The following is a 17,920-nucleotide window of genomic DNA, read 5'->3' on the forward strand; positions in this document are numbered from 1 at the left end:
GACCCAGGCCCGGAGGGAAGGCCCAATCCAAGGGCATGCGGTGGCGGGGGGGGGGGGGGGAGGGGTGGCGGGGCAGAGCTAGCGGCCAGGAAGCAGCAGAAGCTCGGGGCTCGGTGAGTAACGAAGAGTGAGCAGTGGAGTGACTCAAGGCTGCTGGTTTGAGCGTCTTTTGCCCGAAATGGAAATAACAGAGTGGAAGCAGGTGGGGGTGGGGTGAGCTCGCTTTGAGACATGCTGGCTGGAGATGTCAGCAGTCCCCCCCAGAGACCTGGTGTGACCCCTCACCCTGCGCAGAAAATGAGACGACAGTGAGCATCGATGACATACTCCCTGAGCCCAAGGAGGGAACTGTCACCCTGGGTCTTAGGATTTCAGCCACATGGGGGGCGGGGGGCGGGGGGCGTGCTTTGCCCACCTCTGGGTGTTTGCGTGGTTTCCTGGCGGAGGAATTCTGGTCTGAAGTCTCCCCCTGCACACTCCCCAGCCAGCACTGGCTCCCTGGCCTGCACCCTAAATGCCTGCAGCTGTGAGGGGCAGGCCTGTGGCAGGCACTTGGGTGCCATCAGGGCTGGGACAGAACGGTGCGAGATGCTGGACGTGACCGCCCAGGGGTAGGGCGGGCGGCAGGAACCCTGGGCTCACCAGACACCTGCAGGGACGCCAGGCTGCTGCGGGGCCTGGGCCTGTCCTTGGTCCTCCTTGTGACCCCAGGAAGAAGGAATGAGGGCGTCGGGCTGTAGGAGGTGAGCTGGAGAGAGAGGAGAGGGTGTGGTGGAGTGGGCAGCGGGCCATGCAGCAAAGAGGCCCCCCCATACAGCCTGACAAACGCCTCTCAGCTTAGAGAAACGGCAAGTCCCAGGTGACCTTGGCAAAGGCAAGGGGTTGGGAGGGAGGGCGGGTGAAGTGGAGACACCGAGTGAAGATTTCTCTTTGCAGAAGTCAGAGTCTGGGAAGAGGGTGGCGGAGGAAGGTGGAGAGGCCTCCGGGGGTACGGCAGCCTCCTCCCTTTTGAAACGGGACAGACCAGACACATCTGCAGGCTGCCAGTTGGCATGGTGGAGGACCCAGTCTTGCCAATGGGAAGGGGCCACAGGGAAGCTGTTGTGGAAGGTGGAGCTGAGTCCGGTGGGGCGGTGGGCAGAGGTGCTGACCCCACACTGCCCACATGGAGAAGGCTGCCACCCAGGACTTCCGGGGAGAACCCTTTAGTGCTGGGACCAGGGCCAGGAGCTCAAGGAAGACCAAGGACCAGGTAGTTCTGAAAGGCAAGGAACAAGAGGGCAAAGGGAACCACAGCTGGCGGGGAGAGAGAAGGCGGCCAGTCGGGGAGCCGATAACCCCTCATGGGATCAGCAGGACAGTTCCAACCCCAGGCCAAGCTGCCGGGTGGAATGGGAAGGAACCACTGGCTGTTGTTCCAGAAATAAGTGCAGCCCTGCAGGTGTCAGCTTTGCGTGAGGACAGGCTGGAGGAAATGGATCCCAGAATATGCAGAAATCTGGGGAATCATCCACAGGCCGCAGCACTGACAGGGTTTCAAACCAGCCAGGCTTACATCTTGAGGGGGTAGAGACAGCCCCCCAACTGAAGGCTGGGTCCCTGATGCAAAGGAGGGGACAGATGCCGGGAAGGGGGCTCCTCTTCCTCAGAAGCCAGGAGAGAAGTCACCATTAGCTGGGACGGGGGCCGGTAGGTCTGTGTCTGGAGGAGACTGGGGACATGGTCGGGGTGGGGCGACCTGGGGGCACAGGAGGGCTGCGAGGAGAGGCCAGGAGTTCACAGGTGGGGTAGGGGCTTTCCTGGGGACTGGAGCAGAAGAAAAGGCCGACGCCCAGGCCTTGGGATTTCAGCTCCGTCTGTTCATACTCCGTCTGAAGTATGAAGACTTCCCGGGGAGACCTCGGTCCCGGGTGCCCGGAGAAAGGCCGCGAGAACCTCGCCGCCGAATCCACTCGGCGAACCTAAAGGAAAGCCGCACCAGCTGGCGCCTCGCAGCCGCAGAGGAGGCGGGGCACCCCACGCCCCGCCCCATATGCTAATACGAGGGTCACCGCCCCGCCCCCGCCCGGGAGCCGGACGGGCCCAACGCCAAGGGGTGCGAGAAGCTGCCAGCGCCCGGCTCCGCGTCCGCGGAGGCCGAGGTGGGGCGGAACGCCTGAGTCCGGGTCGCTTGGGCGGCGGCACGGTGCAGGAGCAGTCAGAGGGCCGCTAGGGCGTACCAAGCCGTGGCGCCCCCCGCCTGCACGAAGTGGTATAGCCCGCAGGGGCGGAGCCCGGGTCATGTGACACGGCTGCGGCCGCCATTTTGTTCTGCGGTGCTGGTATTTAGAGCGCAGCCGCTGACGGGCCGGGTCGCCTTCGCAGCCGCCTGACTGCTCTCCTTGCGCTCGCTTGCCGTGCCCGGCCCGTCCTCGCCCCCGTCTTGGCCCGCTGAGCTCGCCCTCTCCCCACCCGCAGACATGTCCGAGGCCAAGGGCGGCCCCGAGTACGCCTCCTTTTTCGCGGTCATGGGCGCCTCGGCCGCCATGGTCTTCAGCGGTGAGCGCCGAGGCAGGAGGGACTCGGGAGGCTGGGGGCGCCGGGACTCGCGGAGCTTATGCCCGCGTCGCCCTAGGGTTCTTGGTGTGACGTCACGCTGACGTAATTCCGAGCTGTTGCGGGGGGGGGGGTCCCGAGCCTCACGTGACCGCGGGCGGGGGTCGGGGCCCCGAGGGCTGCGGGTCGCAGGGCCTGCGGGCTGGGCGGGGGTGCGGGTCTCACGGGTCTCCCGGGGATCCTGGGCCGGCAGCCCTGCCGCCGTCAGTGTAGGTGCGGGGGTGGGGCGGCGGCGCCGCTGCCATCTTAGCCCTAGGAGAGGCGGGAGGGAGGCTGGGGTGGGGGCGCGCGGTCCTGCGCCTGCTCCGCACCCCCCACCGCCATCCTGCGGGCAGGTGTGACATCACACCTCGGGAAGCTCCCCCTGTTCGGCGGGGGTGTCGGGGGATGAGGCCCTGGCGCTCCCCTCCTTGGTACACAGCTCTCGCCCTTGTGGCGGCCCGCCCCCGACGGGGGTCAGGTGGGTCTGTACCCAGAGGCAGGTGCTTCCGGTTACGGCCTGTCACTGTTTCCCCGTAGCCCTGTGGGATGTGTGGGTTGTTTGGGAAAATGGGGCAGAGGGGTTGGTCCTGACAGCTGGCAGGAGCCCAGGGCTAGGATTGTGTGGAATGGGGCAGGGGTCTGGACAGGCTAAGGGCGAAGGACGGGTGTTTGGGAAGCAGGCCAGCATCAGTGCTATGTGTGTGCACGCCTGTCGGGGGTCTACTTCTGGGTGAATGAGAGAGTGGCATAGAGTGTCGTATTGGGTCTTTGTCCTTAGGAGGGAGTCGTCTGGTTCAGGCCTGAATGAATGAATGAATGAATGACTTCCCTTTTCCCAGGTCCGAAATTGGGAGGGCTCCCCTAGGCAAAGAGAAGGGGCCTTCCAGGTTCTTGATGGCACCCTGCTTTTGAAGTTAGGTCTTGACGGTAATGGGTGTTGAATTCGGTGAAAACTGGTCTACCTGAGAGAGAGGCACGTGGGCCAGGCCCAAGAATGTGGGACCCAGGAAGGTGAGTCCTAGTCTGCGGCAAGCCTGTAGACTGGTCTGGCCTGGTCTCCTCTGGGCCTCCTTAGGTAGGTCTGGTTTTTGTTTGGATGACCCCGCCCTGCCCCACCCTACCTGGTGGGCTGGGGAGGCTCCCTGTGCAAGTATGTGGCGGGTTTGAACTCCAAACAGCCTGTGCTGTCTGTAAACACTTGTGAGGTGGGGGCTTGGGGACTCTGCTGTCTTGAGGGCCGCCCTCTGCCTGGGCCTGTCTGCCAGTCATGAGTTACTGAGTGAGCCCTACCCTGCCCTTCCCATCACGTGCACATAAGGGGTCATTTGTGGTGGGAGAAGTGGTCTGGACTTCCCCTTCTCTCCCAGCTAACCCTGCTCTTTCCACATCTTAAGGGGCTGTCTGCTTTCCAGCACTTCTGGACGGACAGGCTGCTGTAACCCCCCACCCCTTTTCTGCTCTTTGCCTCCACACTTCTTGAGATTCTACTGTGCCTGGCCATGTGTGCGTTGTTATTTATGGCTGTCATTCGTTCATTCAGCAAATGTCGAGTGAGCTCCTACTGTGTGCCAGGCACAGGGGAACATCAGTGAACAAAACAAGACATTCCCGCCCCAGAATTCCTTGAATTCTGGCTGCCATTGCTTGTTCCCGAAGCCCTGAGTTTGCCCCTTGGGCCTTTTTTCTGTACCCAGCTCCTGGCCTGCTCTAGTCATCAGGTACATCTCTTCCTTTTCTGGAACTTAACTTGATACTTTCAGGTGGAGCCTGATCAGAAAGCAGGTCTCTGGAAGTTACTGAGAACAGGGTATCACTGGTCTAGGGCTTTTTTGTTGCCCCAGGCCCCTGAGGATTGGTGCTGCCTGCTCCTGTGGGGCCCGATCTCCTTCCTGCTTCCCCTTTTTTCTTGTGACAGAAGTCCTGTCAACTCTTTCTTCATCAAGTCTTCCACAAGTTTGTCAGTTGCTCCTTTACCGTAATCTCTGACTTCCTCCCTGCTGGCAGGCACCCTGCGTTTGGTGCTTTGTTCTTGGAACTGCCTCCTGATTGCACTCTTTCTGTTCCCTGCTCGATCTGGGACCTGGTGAGGCTTGGCCTCCAGAGCTGGCATCCAGGGTTTTCCGGGACACCTGCTGCTGCCCAGGCCAGGCTGCTTTTCCATCCTGATGGTCAGCCCTGTTTCTTCCCTTTGTTCCTGTCGTGGCGGCCCCACCCTCAGCCACACGATCTCCCTGCTGCCTTCTGGAGAAGGGCCCCGCTCACTTTCCACCTCTGGCCGTGTCCTGCTACCTGGGATGCTAACTTCCCAGTAATCGGTGCCTTACTCAGTGACACTCATCGCCTGTGCTCTCCCGCTTGAGTGACAAACCATGGCACTGGCTCCTTTCATGCACTTGACGTAGCCCGATGTGGTGCGGGGCCTGCAGTAGCAGCCCCCAGAATGCACTGCAACCAGGAGAGTTCCCGGAAGAGCTTCGTGAAGACCAGCCCTGAGCCCCAGGTTAAAGGTGCCGAGTGTCTAGGCGTGGTGGTGTTGGAGTGGAAATCCCTTTGCTCCCACCCCTACTTCTTTTCTCTTTCTGCTAGCTCCCAGTGTGATGCCTCGTTGGGGGACGTCTCCATTCGTGCGTGCAGTCTGCAATCATTTTTGCTCACTCAAGCCTCTTCCTCAAACGTCACTTTCTCTATGGAGCCCTTCCCCCCACTCCCACGGGCCTCCCCACTCTTCTAGAACGTGTTGCTGTGCTTGGAGGGGCCATGTGTGTTTCCTCACCGGGCTTGGAGCCCCGGGAAGCCAGAGCTCCTCTGACTTCCTCCCTGCTCAGTGATGAACACAGAGAGGAGGCATTTTTGTGGCCCAAATAGGTGAATAAAACGTGCAGAGGAATGGTCAAGAGTGTCCACATCTTTTCTGAAACCCATGAGCCATGTTATCCTTTGCTCAAGCAGTGCAGCAAGACCTTGGAGGGCAGGAGTCGGAAGAGCCACCTGGGCCCGCTGTGGCTCTATTCTGTGCACAAGTTACTCCATGCGTGGAGGCCAGGAGAAGGGAGATTGGAGGAAGGCAGCACACCCTGGCAAGAGCGAGGCGGAGTACCATCAGAGGAGACCGGGCGTCCTCCCGTTCCCCCACGCTTCGTTGCTGGAGGTCTTGGGGGGGTGGAAATCTAGGCTTCTGTGAGCCCAAGGCCTCTGTGCATGCAGGCGTGCTTCTGGGAGGTCTGTCGAGGCCTCATGGTCCACCTGGGTGATGGCAGAGAGGATTCTTTCCAGACTTGAGAGCCTAGTCCTGCTGTGTGCCTGAGGATGCCCTCAGCTTTCTCTCCATGTGACTGGGCTGCTCTGCTGGGCCTGTCAGAGCTCCACCTTTTAGGCCGTGGGCAGCTGTACTGGGGTCTCTGGGAGGTTGGGGCCAAGGTTAAACAGCGGAGCAGGAGCCCAGACAGGCGGGACAGCCGTTAAGGGCCTCTGTTGGAGGAAGGAGACAGCTGCCTGAGCTCCCTGCGTGCCCAGCTGTAGCTCTTGCCCCCGAGGGCCACCTCCTGCCCTGAGCCGGGTGCCAGCTTCATCTCACCTTGTCGGTGATGACTTACGGCGTCTCTCGGCCGTGCCACAGCTACTACCCCCAGGGTCCTGGCCCCAGGTGCTCTGAGCTCACCTTGCCTTTCCTGCCCCCTCCCCACAGCCCTGGGTGCCGCCTACGGTACAGCCAAGAGTGGCACTGGCATCGCGGCCATGTCTGTCATGCGGCCAGAACTGATCATGAAGTCCATCATCCCAGTGGTCATGGCTGGTATCATCGCCATCTACGGGCTGGTGGTGGCCGTCCTCATCGCTAATTCCCTGAATGATGGCATCACTCTCTACAGGTGAGTGCCGGGCCCCTCTCCATAGGTCATGTCCTGCCTCGGGCGAGGCCACTGCACGGGGCTGGGGGGGGCTGGGAGGGCTGGGGAGGGGGCGTCGGGCTGGTGACTTGCTTCCCCTGGCAGGTGGCTGACGTCTATCCGGTGTCTTCTCTCCCCCAGGAGTTTCCTCCAACTGGGTGCTGGCCTGAGCGTGGGCCTCAGCGGGCTGGCAGCTGGCTTTGCCATTGGCATCGTGGGGGACGCTGGTGTGCGTGGCACTGCCCAGCAGCCCCGGCTATTCGTGGGCATGATCCTGATCCTCATCTTCGCCGAGGTGCTCGGCCTCTACGGTCTCATCGTTGCCCTTATCCTCTCCACAAAGTAGCCCCTCTCCGAGCGCACCAGCCACAGAACACGATGTAAAGACCACCCCTCATTCCGAAATGAACAGCCTGACACACACGCACGGGGCCGCCGCCCCCCCAGTAGTCGGTCTTGTAAATGCGCAGTGTCCTAGTGCCCGTTGTCTGCTACCCCGGCCTCGCCCCCGCCCCGCCCCGTGCCGTGGACATCCGGGCCCACTCCTTCCCCATCCGGGCCTCCGGCCGCCCCCACTCATCTGCCCTAGAGCGCTCTGTAGAAGGGTGAATTAGAGTTGTCATTTTCTCTTCACTGGATGTTTCTTATTTATAAAGATTTGATCTGTTCATACGTCTGTGGAGCAGCCCTCCGTCCCCAACTATATAGTAATCTTAGGTCGAGTGTTGCGTTGTGGGGTTGCCGTTTGCTCCGAGACTCGTTGGATCGAACCACCCTCCTCCAGCCCTGGCTGTCGGGGGCCGCGGGCCAGTGTGCTGGGCCTGCGAGGTCCTGGAGCCGAGCCGTGTCCAATAAAGTTCTCGGTTGTGACTGGACGCCTGTGTGGACCGCTTGTGTGGGCCCGGGCCCGGCGGGGGCGGGGCGGGGGCGGCCGCGGCGGCCCTGCCGGCCCAGGGGCGTGCCGGTCACGTGGGCGCCCTGATCACGTGGGCCGGCCGGTCACGTGGCACGCCTCAGTCAGCTGAGGGTCACGTGGGTGCGGCCGGAGCCCGGCGGGCCGCAGTCGGCCGAGTGCGCGGAGAGCGGGAGAGCGGGAGAGCGGGCTTCGGCGGCGGGGCTCCGGGCGGCGCCCGCTCGGCGGGGCTCCGGTGGCTCACGATGCGCGACGCACAGGGCGAGGGGCGGGCCCCGGTGCTCCAGTTCACCAACTGCCGCATCCTGCGAGGGCGGGCGCTGCTCAGGTGGGGTGCGGGGTCAGGCGCTGCGGGGGGGGGCCCGGGAGCCGGGCGGGGCGCGGGGTGCGGAGCCGGCAGCTGCTGGGTTGGGGCCCGGGGCCGGGTGGGGTGCGGGGACGGGAGCTGCTAGATGGGGTGCGGAGCCGGCGGGGTGCGGGCCGGGCACTGCTGGAGTGGGGCGCAGGGCGCGACGCCGGGCGCTGCTGGAGTGGAGCGTGGGGCCGGTGGGGCGCGGGATCGGGAGCCGCTGGGATGGGGCGCAGGACTCGAGGCCGGGCACTGCTGGAGTGGGGCCCAGGGCTGGTGGGGCGCGGGATGCGGAGTCGCGAGCTGCTGGATTGGGGCCCGGGGGCCGGGTGGGGCGCGGGGTGCGGGAGCTGCTGGACGGGGTGCGGGGCCGGCGGGGTGCGGGGCCGGGCAGTTGTGGAGTGGGACGCGGGATGCCGGGTCGGGAGGTGCTGGAGTGGGGCGCGGGATGCGGGAGCGGGAGCTGCTGGGATGGGGCGCAGGGCGCGGGGCCGGGCACTGCTGGAGTGGGGCCCGGGGCCGGCGGGGCGGGGGGTTCGGGGTGCTGGGGTGGGCGTCGGGGCCGGGTGGGGCGCGGGGCCGGGGGATCGGGAGCTGCCGGAGTGGGGCCCGGGGCCGGGTGGGGCACAGGGTGCGGGAGCTGCTGAAGTGGGGGCGCGGGGTGCGGGGTCGCGCCGTGCTGGAGTGGGGCCCGGAGCCGAGCGGGGTGCGGGGTCGGGATGCGGGCTCAGGCACTGCTCTGGTGGGCCCAGGGACCGGCCGTCCTAGCTTCTGTCCGGCTCTGGCCGCAGGGAGGATCTGTGGGTGCGCGGAGGCCGCATTCTGGACCCGGAGAAGCTGTTCTTCGAGGAGCGGCGAATGGCGGATGAGCAGCGGGACTGCGGGGGCTGCATCCTGGCGCCTGGCTTCATCGATGTGCAGATCAACGGTGCGGTCTAGGGCTTAGGGGACAGGGACCCGGAGAAGGTGGTCCGGGCACCGTGCAACCTTCCTCTTTGTGGCCGTAGGTGGATTTGGCGTTGACTTCTCTCAGGCCACGGAGGACGTGGGTTCGGGGGTCGCCCTGGTGGCCCAGAGGATATTGTCGCATGGAGTCACCTCCTTCTGCCCCACTTTGGTCACCTCACCACCGGAGGTTTATCACAAGGTGAGGTCAGGCTTCCGGTCTCAAGGGAAGGGGGCTTCAACAGTAGCACCCCTTTAATTTTCAAACTTTTCCTGCCACAAACCCCTTGGCACTTGGGTCTGGCCTCACCCTTTAGCCTCCCCCACCCCCTGGGGCCTGGGGTCCGGGGTCCTGCCCCTAGGCTCTCCTTTGGTGTTCCCCCGCCCGCAGGGGGTCACTGCCTCTGCAGCCCTTCCCACAGGCCTTCATGTTTATTGTTGCGGTGTCTTCGGGGCTAGAAGTCCTCTCCGCCTCACACCCTGGCCACCTCCTGTCTCCAGAAACCGATTGCTGGGACTTTCTGGATTGCCACATTTGTACCATCTCCTCAGGTTCATCCCCCCTAACTTGTCTGTGCTGTGTGACTCCACTGAATGTGCTTTCCAGAAAGAAGCTCGTTGTCTGCCCCTGCCGCCCCCTTCCGTCCCCGCTGCTGCCCTTGTGGCCCCCACACACCCTTCCACTTCCTCTCTTCTCTGCATGGCCCTATAGACATTTTCACCCAGGCGGGCTCTCCGGTTTTATTCCAAACCCAGCATCTTGTTGGGTTTCTTTGGGGCAGGGACTTTACATGGTAACCGCCAGAAAGCAGGTGGTATTCATCATGCTTCTTTACCGCTTGATGCTTAGTGGGTTTTGAAAAGCGTGGACGTCCCCTTACCCGAGTCGAGTTGGGAAAGGGCAGCAGTTACCCTTTAACCCCCCCCCCCCCCCCCCCAGCGTTGCTGTTTTCTCCAGTACAGGGCTTTTTTTGCAATTATGGGTCATGTTGCCGGTCATGGGTGGGGAGGTCCCTCCTGGGTGTGTGGGCGCACAGTTGGAGTTGCGTGTTGCGGGAGTTTGAGTGTGGGCTTGGGATTGGGTCCTGGCCCCCTAAGTTCATCTGTCATCTGGGGGACACGAGACCATCCTTACTTTTTTCTGAGCCTCCATTTTCTCAAATCCAAGTTGGGAATGAGCACCACGTCCGTCTCCTGGGGTTGTGGGGCAGGCAGCTCTCTGTGCAGTACCTCTTAAAAACTTGATATGCTGTCATGTGTGGACATCTTTCTGGAAATTTCCCCCAGGCCTCCCATCACAAAGTCAGAGGTTAAAAACTTCCTACTTCAAGCCACCTGGTTCTGTGTTTTTTCTCTTGGTCATCAATCCCTGATTTCTCTTGCCTGGAATCTGGGAACGCGCCCGCCTTACTGTCCTCCCCCTTCCCGGGACCTACCAGTGAGGCTTCCTGACCGTTGCCTAGTCTCCCAACTGCCGGCCCTGCTCCGAGTCCTGCCGCAGCGGCCTTCCCAGGGAACAGGGCATAGCACATCACTCAGCCCCGCACCTTTTATCTTTCTTTCTTTTTTTTTTTTTTTTTTAAATGTTTATTTATTTTTGAGAGAGAGAGAGGCAGAGCGTGAGCAGGAAGGGGGCGGAGAGAGAGGGAGACACAGAATCCGAAGCACTTGTCAGCACAGAGCCCGACGCGGGGCTCTAACCACTCAAACCCATGAACCGTGAGATGGTGACCTGAGCCGAAGTTGGACACTTAACTGACTGAGACACCCAGGCGTCCCCACCCCCTTTTTACCCTTCTGAGCAGTCCCTCCTAGCCGCCCCAGCCTCGGCCCTCTCCCCAGGTATGGTCCAGCTGTTCTGGGCCATTCTCTCTCCTGTTCCCAGGCCTTCTGCCCTGTTTTATCTTGTTGTCTCTGTTGCCTGCTCTTTGGAGCTGTGACTCTGCTGTGCCTGTGGCTTCGACAGCACATTTGACCATCGTGATACAGGTTGTGAGACCTCTTATTTTAGGACAGGGAGTTTCTGGTCACTAGGATTTCTGGCTAATGTTTTCTTTTCTTCCTTTAACGTTTGTTTACTTATTTAGGGAGAACGTGGGTGCACAAGCCGGGGAGGGGCAGGGAGAGAGAGAGGATCCCAAGCAGGCTCCATGCTATCAGCAAGAGCCCGACGTGGGGGTCAGCCTCACAAGCCGTGAGATCATGACCTGAGCCGGAAGCAAGAGCCGGATGCCTAACCCACCGAGCCCCCCAGGCACCCCTCTGGTTTATGGCTTCCTGCTGATACTTGTCAGTTTCCACAAACACTCGCAGGATGAAGGCGTTGGACAGCAGAAAGTAAAATCGCGGAGGCCGTGAATGTGAAAATTTAATCCAGTGTCATCTCAGGCGCCACGGGGCTGTTCGCTTAGGTATCTCCCCGATTCCCGTCCACCCACCTTCTTCCAGGGCTGGCTCACACTGGGCAGAACTGGATTGCTGCTCTGTCAGAAGTTACCCGGATCCCTTATCATCGTGTTCTGGCCCATTGAGACCACCTGCTCTTTTTGGGGGCCTCTTTCAGTCTTACCCTTTCATACTCTCCCAGGAGGAAGCTCTGGCTGGAGTGTTCTCGGCTTCTGGTCCATCGTGTGCTTAGCCAAGACCTGCTACCTCCTCAGGCGGCAGCCAGGCTTTCACCATGCTCTCTGCACTTTGACCTTTCCCATTCTCTTGCCGTCCGTGCTGTCGTTCATTGCCTTCTCCCTACTTAGCGCTCTCTGTCTCTCCCCCGTAAAACTCAGTTTTGTTTCGAAGTACAAAGTGAACCCCGTGCGTCGGGTTCAGACCTTACCTCGGACTCAGAACATGAGACCTGGACTTGGGCCACGTACCTTCCCGGAGGCATCCGCGTGAGAGTGGCACCTGTGAGACTGGGTGGGGACAACAGCCAGTGGCGGGCACGGCATCGAGAGGGGCCCCTCTCCCTGTGCGGGAGTCCCAGTGCCGACCGCGTGCAGAACCCCGTAGAACGTGTCACAAGGCGGGCTCCCCGGAAAGACGGGATCCGGAGATTCACCCACAAGTTCATCTGCCCCGTGGGCTGGGGTATCCCCTCCCCGGCCGTCTGACCGTAGCCCCGTGTCTGGCACCGAGCTCTCTTGGAAGACTTGGAGAGAGCTTCAGGACGGGACCTGACACTGGTCACGACGGGGTCGCCTGGTGGAACGTGGGCCTGTCCTCCACAGGTGGGCTGAGGGCGAGGGTCGAGAGGGTGTGTTCGCGAGCAAAAAATCTATTCCCGAAAAACTCAGCCGTTACCTTTTTTTTTTTTTAAATTTTTTTTTTTTTTTTGAAAAGAGGGGGGGGGGGGGACCGGGGGGGGGGGGAGAGTTGCAAGCAGGGTCCTCATCCTCAGCACAGTGGCCGATGTGGGGCTCGAACTCACAAGCTGTAAGACCATGACTTGAGCTGAAGTTGGACGCTTAACCGACTGCGCCATCCAGGCGCCCCTTTTGGTTTGTTTTGCTTTTAATTTTTAGCGAACTTACACGAAATCTCCTGGCTTGTTAGGAGAAACAGCAGCCCTTTGCCCCTACCAGCTCCCACCTGGAGACGGTCACCTTCAGCTCAGCCGGTCCTTGGAATTTGCTCTCGCCTGTCTAAGCTCCAGGCCGGTTTAGGGCAGTGAACAGGGGTGTCTGCTTCCCACCAGCGGAGCTGAGGCTAGACTCCTCTTCGTGGGTTTCCGGCCCCCTGCCCTCCCCGGGTAGCAGCCTGCCGACTTGGGGAGACCCGCCGGTAGGACTGGGCGAAGGACTCGGTGCTGACCCGTTTTCTTACCCATCTGCCCTGTGTCTTTGGGACTCCTTGTTTGTTCTCTCAGCTGGCGACTCCACTCCCCGCCTCTGCCCGTTTCTCACTCTTCTTGTGGGACGTGTGGGTGCGCCCAGCGTTCTGTCAACGTCGTTTTCCCTCGGCAGCTTTAGGGACCTGTTCCGCGGCCCTGGCTGCCGGCCTCACTAGACCGAGCTGTCCTGGGAGCTCCTTCCCGTCACCTGGGGGGGGTCCCCTGGCGTCTTTCTGCTGGGCCCCTATCCCCTCTCCCGTGCCTTTGTCTTTGCTGGTTTTTGCCTTTGTTTTGGAGCATATCCACCAGCTTCTGCTAGAGACGGGGGCGCAGAGAGCAAAGTTTTCAAGATCTCGAAGGTCTAACGAGGTTTTTATTCTCTTGATTGGGTGTAGGTTAGAAGTGACTTTCCTCTAGAATTCTTAAAGGCGTTGCTGTATCGTTTTTTCATTTCCAGGGTTGCTGGTGAGAAGTCGGAAGCCACCTGACCTCTGATACTTTGTGCATGACTTATTTCTTCCCTCTGGAAGCTCGTGGAATCTTCCCTTTGGCCTTGGGTTCTGAAGTCTGAGGGTGACACGTGTGGGGCCTGTGGGGAATTTATCTATTGTGCTGGCCGTTGGCACACCCTGTCGGTCTGAAGTTTGGTTTTTGGTTTTGTTTGCTTTCCTTGATCACAGCGCGTGTGTGATTTTTCTCCCTCGTTTCTCTGTCGTCTTTCCTGGGAGTCATCATTCCATGGTTGGGCTTCCTGGATGGCGTCTCTGGTTCTTTCTGCGACTCCGCTTCTTGAATGTTATCTGTGTTTCTATGTTCTGGTTCTTGACTTGGGTTTTTTGGGGTTTTTTTGGTTTTTTTTTACTTTATTGCTCAAGTTGTATTTTTTAATTTTATTTCTTATTTAAGTATTTGTTTACTTATTTTGAGAGAGAGAGAGAGCAAGTGTGAGCAAGGGAGAGGCAGAGAGAGAGTCCTGCACTGTGAGTGCAGAGCCCCGTGTGGGGCTTGATCTCATGACCTGCGAGATCACGACCTGAGCCGAAATCAAGGCTTGGATGCTTAACCGACCGAGCCACCCAGGCGTCCCTCACGTACTTTTAATTGGAAGAGCTCGCTTTCTCTCTCAGTGTTTTTTTCTGACACCGTCTTCTTGTTTCACGGGTGCAGGACCTCTCCTCACGTGTCTTCCCGTCCCTGCCGGCCCTGCCCTGTTCGTCCTCTGTCTCCCCAAGGTTTCCCCGAGCTGCCACTGAGCCTTGGCCGTCGGCTGTGTTTGAGATCAGGCGCCAGCAGGCTGCTGGGAGCCCCGAGACTGGGGCGGGCTCCTGGGGGCGCCCTTAGTTGAGGTCCCTGGGCCGAGGGGACAGCCTCACTGGCTCCGTGCTGAGAGTGTTAACCTAATCGCAGGGGGTGTGCCTCCACCCACCTCTCGCCTGGAGCCCTTCTGGTTTGCTTGCAGGGCACATTCACGGGCCCAGCTGCTCTTTAATGGTGTCTGTGGTTCCCCCCGCCCCCGACCCCACTTCTCAAGGCGCTGCCTGTTTCCTCGGTGTCTCCCCCACGTGCCCCTGCCCACACCTGCCCAGTGTCGGCCCATCAGGCTCCCAGGGTTTCAGCCTCTTTACGCATCGCTGTATCTGGTTTGGGGTGAGGGTGCCCCAGGGCCCTTCGGCGGGCGGCAGGTTTCTCTGGCAGCTCGCCCCACCTCCAAGACGGGTAATGTGAGTACCTGTGTTCGGCTCAGGCACCGTGTGGCTGTGCCCTTGACGCCTGAGCCCCCAGCCCCGTGTGCACCGACCTCTCTGGCCCCCGAACCCCCGCTTCTGTGCTCGCGCTGCCTGGACTGCACGCCTCCTCTTGACCCTGGCCGTGTGTGCGGTCCTGCAGCTCAGGAGGCCGGGCCCGCTCCCCTGTCTGGCTGGGTCCAGACCCTTTGGCCACGTTGCAGGGCCAGGTCAGGTCCCTTTTGTCCATTCCTGTTCCTTGCTGGCAGCTGGCCTTCCGCCCCTGCGTGTTCCTCCGCGTCCTGATGGTTCTTAGCGCTGTGCCTTCCCTGACTCTGGTTGGGGGCCTTCGACTACCTTCTGCTATCTGACGGAAGGCCATCGGGGGCTGGGCTCTGACCTCTGACCTCTGACCTCGGCTGGGCTGTGATCTCTGGGCATTGGGCCGTAGGGGGCAGGGCTTTAACAGCTGGTTCCCCCCAGGTCCTTCCTCAGATCCCTGTGAAGAGTGGTGGTCCCCATGGGGCAGGGGTCCTCGGTGAGTGGCTGACCCCTCTCCCTGCCCCCACCCCGGGAGGCTCCTTGGGGACCTGTTGGCAGCCCTTCCCCCTCCAGAGGCCCGACTGGGGAGGGAGGTCGGGCAGGTGACGGGCCAGGGCGGGGGCTGCAGGGCCAGAGGCCCGTTGGAGCTGTCCACTCCTCTTCTCCCAGGGGTGCACCTGGAGGGCCCGTTCATCAGCCGGGAGAAGCGAGGTGCACACCCCGAAGCCCACCTGCGCTCCTTTGAGGCCAACGCCTTCCACGATGTGCTGGCCACCTACGGGCCCCTGGACAACGTCCGCATTGTGACGCTGGCCCCCGAGCTGGGCCGAAGCCATGAGGTGATCCAGGCGCTGACAGCCCGTGGCATCTGTGTGTCCCTAGGTGAGGACTGCCACCTCCAGGGTTGGGCCCACGTGGGGTCCTGGGCTGGGTGCACACTTTGAGTCCAGGTCCCCTATGCAGGACACTCGGTGGCCGACCTGCAGGCCGCGGAGGAAGCCGTGCAGAGTGGAGCCACCTTCATCACCCACCTCTTCAACGCCATGCTGCCTGTGAGTGCCCCGTGCCCCCCACCGCAACTCCCTGGGCGGGTAGGCGCAAGGGCTCCTGCCGTCGCTCAGCTGCCCTCCCATCTCTGTCCAGTTCCACCACCGTGACCCTGGTATCGTGGGGCTCCTGACCAGTGACCGGCTGCCTCCCGGCCGCCACATCTTCTACGGGATGATCGCGGATGGAACGCACACCAACCCGGCCGCCCTGCGCATCGCCCACCGGGCCCATCCCCAGGGTGAGCGGCGGGGCGGGGCGGGGCCCGGTGGGAGGACTCGGCCGGGCAGCTCCTGAGTCCCCTTCCTTCCGCAGGGCTGGTGTTAGTCACCGACGCCGTTCCCGCCCTGGGTTTGGGCAATGGGCGTCACACGCTGGGGCAGCAGGAGGTGGAGGTGGACGGGCTGACAGCCTATGTGGCCGGTGAGTGACCCTCTCGTCCCGCTGACTCCTCGACAACGGCCCTTTGGCCTCTCTTGTGGGACGCAGACATCTGCGCGTTCCCCGCCGGCCTGTGGGCCGCCCACCCCCCCATGTGCCAGTAGCCCCTGGTCCCCCCAGAACCTGCTCTCTCACTCTCAAGGCACCAAGACACTGAGCGGCAGCATAGCCCCGATGGATGTCTGCGTCCGGCATTTCCTGCAGGCTACAGGTTGGTGAGGCTGGAGGGGGCAGGTGTGTGCGCACACGCGTGTGTGTGTGCGCACGCGCGTGTGCACATATGTGTCGGGGGGGGGGGACAGGTTGGAGGGAAGCACGGAGACCCCTGGGCTCTTGCAGCGACACCCCTTGTGGGATGGGATTCCTAGGAGCGGAGCACCAGGAACACGCTGAGGCCCCCTGCAGCAGCTCAGGGGCAGGTTCGGAGAGCGAGGAGCAAGCATGTGGCTGGGACCCAGGGTGATAGGCAGTGAGGCCACGGCACCGAGAAAAGGGTGCTCACCGTACCCACGGGAAGGCCCTCGGCCTGGGGCCTGTGGATTCGCAGGACTCCGTGGGTACGGAGCTTTAGGGAGGGGAGGGGGGCGGTCAGAGCAGCGCTTCGGGCTTGTTGAGGGGGTAGGCGTGTCCGGGGGCGGGCAGGGAGGGGTATTTGGCAGAGGCTGTGGTTGGCCGGGCCCTGCGGGATTCTTGGCAGTGCCCGGGGCTGGGGTGTCACCTGGGGGTGCCCGGGTTCAACATGCTGTTTAGAGCAGCAGGGAGACAGGCCAGGAGGCAGGAAATGGCTGTAGGCTGGCTGTTGGGGGGAGGGGTGGTGAGGTAGGGAACAGAAGAAAAAGGATTTGGTCGTGTGTGGCTTCTTGAGAGGGAGCAGGGACGGAAAGCCAAGACCAGGTGGCCTCGTTGATGCCCAGGCTACTGCTGCTTTTTGGGGGGCTCTTCCCGGGACCCGGAAGGAGGAGGGGCCTGCAGCCATTTGGGTCCAGGGCATTTGTCAGTGAGGTGGGGAGCCCTGCAGAGCTGGGATGGGTGAGTGACCAGGAATAGGGTACCTGGCAGTGTCCTCAGATGAGGGGGAAGGCGGGGCTTTGTCAGCCTGCTGCAGAGACCTGGGATTTCTCTGGGACTTGGAGCTTTGGGGCTGGGGGAGAGGCTGCCCACGGAACCAGCTGGGGATGGGGGGTGACTGCCCGGTTGTGTCCCCTGAGCAGGCTGCAGTGTGGAGCTGGCCCTGGAGGCTGCGTCCCTGCACCCCGCACAGCTGCTGGGGCTGGAGAAACACAAGGGGACCCTGGACTTCGGGGCTGATGCAGGTCAGGGCCTGACGTGGGCGCCCGGGCCGGTGAAGACTCGGGAGGGCTCGGGGACTCGGGACAGTGCCAGGGCAGGTGGGATCTTCCCTGCGCCCAGGTGGCCTTACCTGGCCACCAACCTCAGCCCGGGTTCCTCTTCCTGTCGGGTCAGGTGAGGGGCAGCTGGGGTCTTTGTCCCGTGTGCCCTGCTTCCAGGAACATGGGTTCCAGGGCCTTGGTCAGCCTCTGATGGGGTGGGGTGGCCGTGCCCAGGTCGTGTCCCAGGCTTCAGTTTCCCCACCAGCTTCTGGATGGGTGTGGGGTGGTGGTGGACCCACCCCTGCCTCTGTCTCACCGGCCGCCTCTGACCCAGACTTCGTGGTGCTCGATGACTCCCTCCACGTGCGGGCCACCTACATCTCGGGCGAGTTGGTGTGGCAGGCGGAGGAAGCCAGGCAGTGACTGAGGACCACGGCTGGAAGGGACGACCAGCCTTAGCTGGACACTGTCAGGGCTGAGCCGTCGAGGAGCTGGTCTCCGGGGAGCGAGTGGGAGCCCTGCCCCAGGTGGAGGCCTGCCAGGTGGAGGCAGCTAGATAAACGTTCGCCCCGCAGGGACTTGTCTCGTGTCTGAGTTTTGCTTCAAGGCAGAGCGCCGTCCCCTCGGTGGCTCTCTGGGTGGGGTGGGGAGGAGAGCGGCTGGATTCTAGCTGATCCCAGCCTTGGGGGGCCCCAGTGAAGGTGACAGGGCCCCTCTCTGTTGGACAGTCGTGTCTGAGGCCTGCAGCCCCACACACAGTTGTGCTGGTTGGAAACGAAGGGCGGGAGGGGAAAGTCCTGGGTCGCAGGTTGGAAAGCGGACAGGAACGGGCTTG

At 62.0% G+C, this 17,920-nt stretch overlaps 2 protein-coding genes across 2 annotated transcripts; both read left to right on the forward strand.

Annotated features, from left to right (window-relative positions):
* The first annotated feature begins 2,304 nt into the window (after positions 1-2,304).
* On the forward strand, positions 2,305-7,339 carry ATP6V0C (ATPase H+ transporting V0 subunit c). The gene is made up of 3 exons (XM_049637331.1): positions 2,305-2,538; positions 6,263-6,446; positions 6,606-7,339. The coding sequence occupies exons 1-3, from the start codon at positions 2,460-2,462 to the stop codon at positions 6,808-6,810; spliced, it is 468 nt and encodes a 155-aa protein (XP_049493288.1). The 5' UTR covers positions 2,305-2,459; the 3' UTR covers positions 6,811-7,339.
* Positions 7,340-7,502: 163 nt separating this feature from the next.
* Positions 7,503-17,695, forward strand: AMDHD2 (amidohydrolase domain containing 2). Its single transcript, XM_049637329.1, has 11 exons — positions 7,503-7,705; positions 8,518-8,654; positions 8,734-8,873; positions 14,708-14,762; positions 14,936-15,148; positions 15,230-15,318; positions 15,410-15,554; positions 15,629-15,736; positions 15,897-15,965; positions 16,966-17,067; positions 17,420-17,695. The coding sequence occupies exons 1-11, from the start codon at positions 7,623-7,625 to the stop codon at positions 17,506-17,508; spliced, it is 1,230 nt and encodes a 409-aa protein (XP_049493286.1). The 5' UTR covers positions 7,503-7,622; the 3' UTR covers positions 17,509-17,695.
* Positions 17,696-17,920: the final 225 nt, after the last annotated feature.

The sequence above is a fragment of the Panthera uncia genome, chromosome E1 (genome assembly GCF_023721935.1).
Source record: "Panthera uncia isolate 11264 chromosome E1, Puncia_PCG_1.0, whole genome shotgun sequence".
Classification (NCBI taxonomy): domain Eukaryota; kingdom Metazoa; phylum Chordata; class Mammalia; order Carnivora; family Felidae; genus Panthera; species Panthera uncia.